The sequence below is a fragment of the Melozone crissalis genome, unplaced genomic scaffold (assembly GCF_028551555.1).
Source record: "Melozone crissalis strain CALT ecotype California unplaced genomic scaffold, PUWL_Pcris_2 ptg000023l_1, whole genome shotgun sequence".
Taxonomy (NCBI): domain Eukaryota; kingdom Metazoa; phylum Chordata; class Aves; order Passeriformes; family Passerellidae; genus Melozone; species Melozone crissalis.
The window spans coordinates 5,817,748-5,823,000 of record NW_026535801.1 but is presented as its reverse complement, the minus strand read 5'-3'; the positions used below and the strand labels follow the sequence as shown (position 1 = coordinate 5,823,000).

The 5,253-nt window shown below is 59.7% G+C and overlaps 1 protein-coding gene across 1 annotated transcript; it reads right to left on the bottom strand.

Annotated features, from left to right (window-relative positions):
* Positions 1–1,084: 1,084 nt before the first annotated feature.
* On the bottom strand, positions 1,085–1,513 carry PRLH (prolactin releasing hormone). The gene is made up of 2 exons (XM_054277746.1): positions 1,414–1,513; positions 1,085–1,224 (listed from the first exon to the last, which is right to left on the bottom strand). Exons 1-2 carry the CDS (start codon positions 1,511–1,513, stop codon positions 1,085–1,087), a joined length of 240 nt encoding a protein of 79 aa, XP_054133721.1.
* Positions 1,514–5,253: the final 3,740 nt, after the last annotated feature.

Here is a 5,253-nt window from a genome sequence, read left to right as displayed (position 1 = left end):
GGATGTGACACTGCGCCCGGCCCACCTCCATCAGGGGCACAGACAGAGCTCAGAGCTCTGGGACAGCTCAGAGAGGGGCTCAGAGCTGCAGGGACAGCTCAGCCTGGCCACCCTCCCTCTGAAATCCCACCCAGAGCCCATCCTGGCTGGGTACAAGGGGCCTCTTCAAACCTTTAGCTCCATCCTTAGCCGGGAGATAAAGCACAGGGGTTTCCTCCACCAATTTCCCATTTCCAGATTAAAGCACAACCTGCCAGGAGTGCTGCCACCAACCCTGACTGGTGACATCCCCCCACCCCCAGCTGTCACCTCCTCCATCTCCCCTTCCCTCTGGAAAAGGAGGGTTTAATTCCCCAAAGCAAAGATCCCGGTGGTTTTACACCCAGGCTGCAAATAAAGAGAATTTTGCCCCAAAGGTGTGTATTCCTTTCCCCTCCTGTCCTGCAGGTCAGCCTGTAGGGAACCACAGGAAGCCTGTGGGTGGCAGGGACCAGGGCCAGTGCTCTCCTCACCCCACCCACCCCATTACAGGGCTCACACCCCATCCTTGGGGGCAATCACTGAGCCAGAATGGGGCCAAACCCAATGTGTGGTGTCACAGTGCCTTGCTGTGCCTTGCCTTTACACTGTGGGAATTCCACTTGTCTGGAAGAGGAGCAAAACCCACCTGTGCCCTCTGCAGAGGCAGCAGCACCCACCCTGCCTGCGAGGCAGTGATCCCTGAGGTTTTGGGGCACGGCAGTGGGGTGGACAGAGCATCACATCCTCCCTAGGAGCTTCTGACCCCACAGAAATGGGGGGGGGGGGGGGCTGTTTCTGTCCCAAACTCATGGAAATGAGGATGTCAGGGTCACCTCTGGGAGCTGGCACAGCAAGGGGATACCCCTGGGGAAAGGGGGGAGCCTCTGTGATTATTTTTGGGGTGTTTCTTGGGATGTCCAGGGATAACCATGAGAGGGAAAAGCTGTCACACCACCAGGGCGGGCAGGAACCCACGGTGACCATGCAGGATTTGGGGTGAGGTTAGGAACAGAGAGGCTGGCACACGGCGCTGAGAGAGCAGGGGTTTTATTGCCAGCCGGGCTCAGGGGCTCGGCTCCAGCCGGGCAGGAGCAGCGCAGCCCCGCAGAGCAGCCCCGGGCCCGCCCAGCGCCCGCCGCCGCCCGAAGCGCCCCACGGGCCGGATCCCGCGGCCCGTGTACCACGAGGGATCGATGTCCGGGGCTGCGGGGAAAGCCGAGAGACCCTCAGGGGGCTGGGTGGTGGGGAAGGGGCGTTGCGCCCACCATTGAGGGGATGGGAGCAGCAGGGAAGGGGGATGAGGAGCATACAGGGGCAGCAGCTCCTCACCCCCCAGGTGGAGCTGAGGCGGGGGATGCAGAGGGATGGGTCCCTTACTCATGTTCTCCTTACTCCTCATCTCCACGGAGCGCTCCAGGACGCGGCCGTGCGTGGCGGGCAGGCTCAGGCAGAGCAGCAGCAGCCACAGGAGGCAGGCGGCGCCCAGCTTCATCCCCGGCCTCATCCCCAGCACGCTGTGACCGGGCTGTGGAGGCTCCTGAGCCCTGCTGAAGGCTCCGATGTCACTGCAGGAGAGAAGGGATGTGGCTGTGGATCAGCAGCAAAGGGCTTGGTGGGACAGCAGCAGAACAAACCCAGGGGCTTTGCTGGGGCTCTGGGGAAAATAGCACCTCCAAACATGAGCTGCACAAACCTCATGGTCATGGAAATAGGTTTTGGTCCTAGCCTGGTGCCTTAAGTCAGGCCTGATCTTCTCAGGGACTAAAGCTGTGGGAGCCCAGAGCCCAAGGGATGGGGACCAGCACCAAAATGCAGCTGTGGCTGCAGAGCCACGGATGAGGGATGGATGGATGGATGGATGGATGGATGGATGGATGGATGGAAGATGACCACCTCTGCCCCCTTGGCACCCAGCCCTGCCCGCGGCTGCTGGAGTGACAGCCTGGGGACAATCACCCTGTGCCACCCTTCAGGGCACCGAGGCGCTGAGCAGGGCGGGCTGGGCGAGGGGCTGGGTCTCTGCAGCCGCCCAAACCAGGGAGCAGGGCAGGGCAGCCAAGAGGAGGAGCTGGGAGAGGCAGGACACGGCGGGGCTGCTCCATTTCCAGCCACTTTTGCAAGGAAAAGTTCTCAGCGCTCCCGGGAGCTCAGATGTGCTGCGGGCACCAACTTGTGAACCTCCCCATCCCCGCCAGCCGGCTGGACAGACGGAGAGGCAAAGCAGACAGACACACGGAGAGGCAAAGCAGGCTCGGCAATCACCGAGAGCATCACGGCAGGCAGAGGGAAGGAGGAAAGCGTCGCTGCCGATCGCACTTACCGGGGCGGGGAGGGCGAGCAGAGGGGTCCGCTCCGTGCCGCGGAGCCGGGGCCGGCGCTCTGAGCCGGGGTCCCCCCGCTCGCTGCTTTTATGGCCGGGCTGCTGCTGATGTCAGAGGCGAACCCCGAGCTGGGGCATCTCCCCTCCCTCGCCGCTGTCCCCTCTCGTCGAATCAGCACCGGGATGTCGGTGAGTCAGGAGGGAGCAGCGCTTTAGCTGGAGCTGGCTGAGGGAGGTGGATTGGGGATTTGTCAATGCCCGACCTCCACGCGGGGTTATTCGGGACAAGGGGAAGTTTTCTTCTGCCGTGGTCGGTGTATGCTGCTGCCCTGAACGCTGAATCCAATTCCACTGCAGGATTCACACCGCTACCACCACCCCTTCCCCTCCATCCCCCCCAAAAAATTTGCTTTAGGGAAAGCAGAACACTAAATACAGACACCAGGGGAAGGCGATGTGGTGGGGCACACGGGCTGGCAGGAACGGGCTTGTTCCCCAAATCCCCACCTTCCCCATCTCCCACTCCCATTTTAAACGGATTTTAAAGATTTCTGCTGTTTATGCTGCTGGATGTGACGCTGGAGGAGCCAGCGTGAGGGTCAGTCCAAGCAGACAGAATGGGACATCCCAAAACAGGGACATCTTTATGCTGGCAGGACTGTGCAGGCACTGTCACCAGCAGGGGAAGGGTTCTGTCGTCTCACCCTTGTGGGGTGGCTTTGCCCTGGACAGAGCTCCAAATCGGGCAGTGCCAGCTCCCCTCCCTGAGCACGGCCCGTGCTGGGCACAGCTGGCACACAGGGCACTGCCACGGATGTGCAGCAAAACAGGGACAGGGCTGCAGAGAGTGGAACCTGCCCCAGCCTGGGCTCCAGCCAGGGCAATCCCCACCCTGGGCTCTGCAGGCCTCTCTCCACCCCACAGCTGCTGGTATTTAATACAGATTTAAAGCTTTAATACAGGTTTAAAGCTTTAATACTAGTTTAAAGCAACCCTTTGATGCTGTGGGCTTGTGCTTCTTGTGGCTTCAGCTGCTCAGGGTTTCTATGCAAGTTGGAGCCTTTATTTGAAAGCCAGCCCCTCCTCAGCACCAGCCTGGGTGTCCCCTTTGCCCACCCTTGGCTTCAGTGCTGCTGGTCCAGCTCCTGCCTGCTCCACCTGGCCAGCCTTGAAGCAAGGAGTGCACAGGATGGGTAAAGAAATTGTTGGAGTTGCTGGAGCAGGTCCAGAAGAGGCCATGGAGATGCTCTGAGGGCTGGGAGAGCTGGGGGGGCTCACCTGGAGGAGAGAAAGCTCTGGGGAGACCTCAGAGTGTGCCTAAAGGGGCTCCAGGAGAGCTGGAGAGGGATCTGGGACACGGGATGGATGGACAGGCTCCCACTGCCAGAGGGCAGGGATGGATGGGATACAGGGGAGGAACTCTTCCCTGTGAGGGTGGGGAGGCCCTCAGAAAATTGTGACTGCCCCTGGATCCCTGGAAGTGTCCAAGGCCAGGCTGGACAAAGCTTGGAACAACCTGGAAGGCATCCCTGGCCTTGGCAGGGGGTGTGAGATGGGTTTTGAGGTCCCTTCCAAGCCTAGCCATTCTGGGATTCCATGGGAAGGGAAAGGAGCCTTTGCTTGAGTGTGCTGAAAAAACAGAGACTGGGAGATAGGAGGGTGGTTCTGGACACAGAATTGGCTTTATTGCATGATTTAGTGAACGTTTATTATCATCTCTACACAGGCAAACGGGTCAGGAAACCAGCAAAGAACAAGGCGGGTGGCTACTGAGCGATGCCTTGGTGGGCACTGCTGAGGTTCCCTGTGGAAGGACTGGAGCCATGGCTGGAACCAGACAAGCAGGAGATGGGGCTGGGGTGAGGGCTGAGCCCTGAGGCCACAAGGATGGGTGCAAACCCTTTGGTGGAGCTCCTTTTCCCAGCCCAGGAGCTGCCATCCCAGCACAGCCCAGGCTGGATGCAGTGAAGCTGCAGTGCCTGGGAGCTTCTGCCACAGCAGAGGGTTTGCACTTACCCTGCTGAGCTTCAGGCCACAAGGATTTCATTTGAAATTAAGAAACTGGATTTGTTTCCAGCTGGGGAGCCCAGACTGTGGACTTAGAATACTCTCTGGGATGACCACAGGATAATTTCCTAGGCAGTTAGCAGCCTCTACTGTTAGCAAAGCCAAACAAATGTGTTACTTGCATGAGAACTCACCCTACAGCTCCTAATTAAAGTGGTTTTAGCTCAGATGCTCAGGAATTGCCTAAAATGATCCAGCCTGGGTGGCCATGGAGGGGAAACTCAGCATTGGTCTGATGTCCCTGCTCCAGCTGAGAGCGATCCTCCCCACTTTGCCCACTGGGGAGGGAGGGAAGGAGAGTGGGGGCTGTACAGGACAGGGACAGAACAAAAAACCTCTTCCAAAGTGACCTGCCAGAGAAAGCAACCCTCTGCCCATCCTGGAATGGGGCGGGTGCTGATCCACTGGGATCAGTGCAGAGCTGAATACTGGAGGCAAACAAACGTCCTGGGGGAGCTGGGGGAGGCTGACACCAGGGCCCAGGGCTGCTGCAGCCCCCAAAGGGCAGCACAGCCCTGCCCAAGGATGGGGTGGCCCCAAGAGGCCCCACAGTGCCATCCCTGGATGTTTGCATGGCTTGGGGCAAAGAGCAAAAAGCTCACTGGGAGGGGACCAGCATCAGGGTGTGAATCCCAGCACTGGGATGCCTGGATCCCTCTGCTACCTGGGGTACCTGAATCCTTCTTCCACCTGGGGCATCCCAAGGGCATTCCACGCTCACTGTCAGCTCCTGTCCCTGTTCTCAGCAGCCTGGAGAGAGCAGGGACAGGCACTGACAGCTTCTGCCAAGGGAGGGCTGTGTCCCTGCCCTGTCCCCGTGCTGGATGTCCCTGCCCTGTCCCTGT

Coding starts and splice junctions, on each gene's coding strand:
- PRLH (XM_054277746.1), bottom strand. CDS start 1,513: ATGAAGCTGGGCGCCGCCTGCCTCCTGTGGCTGCTGCTGCTCTGCCTG. Junction 1,225..1,413: donor GCGCTCCGTGGAGATGAGGA/GTAAGGAGAACA, acceptor CTTTCCCCGCAG/CCCCGGACATCGATCCCTCG.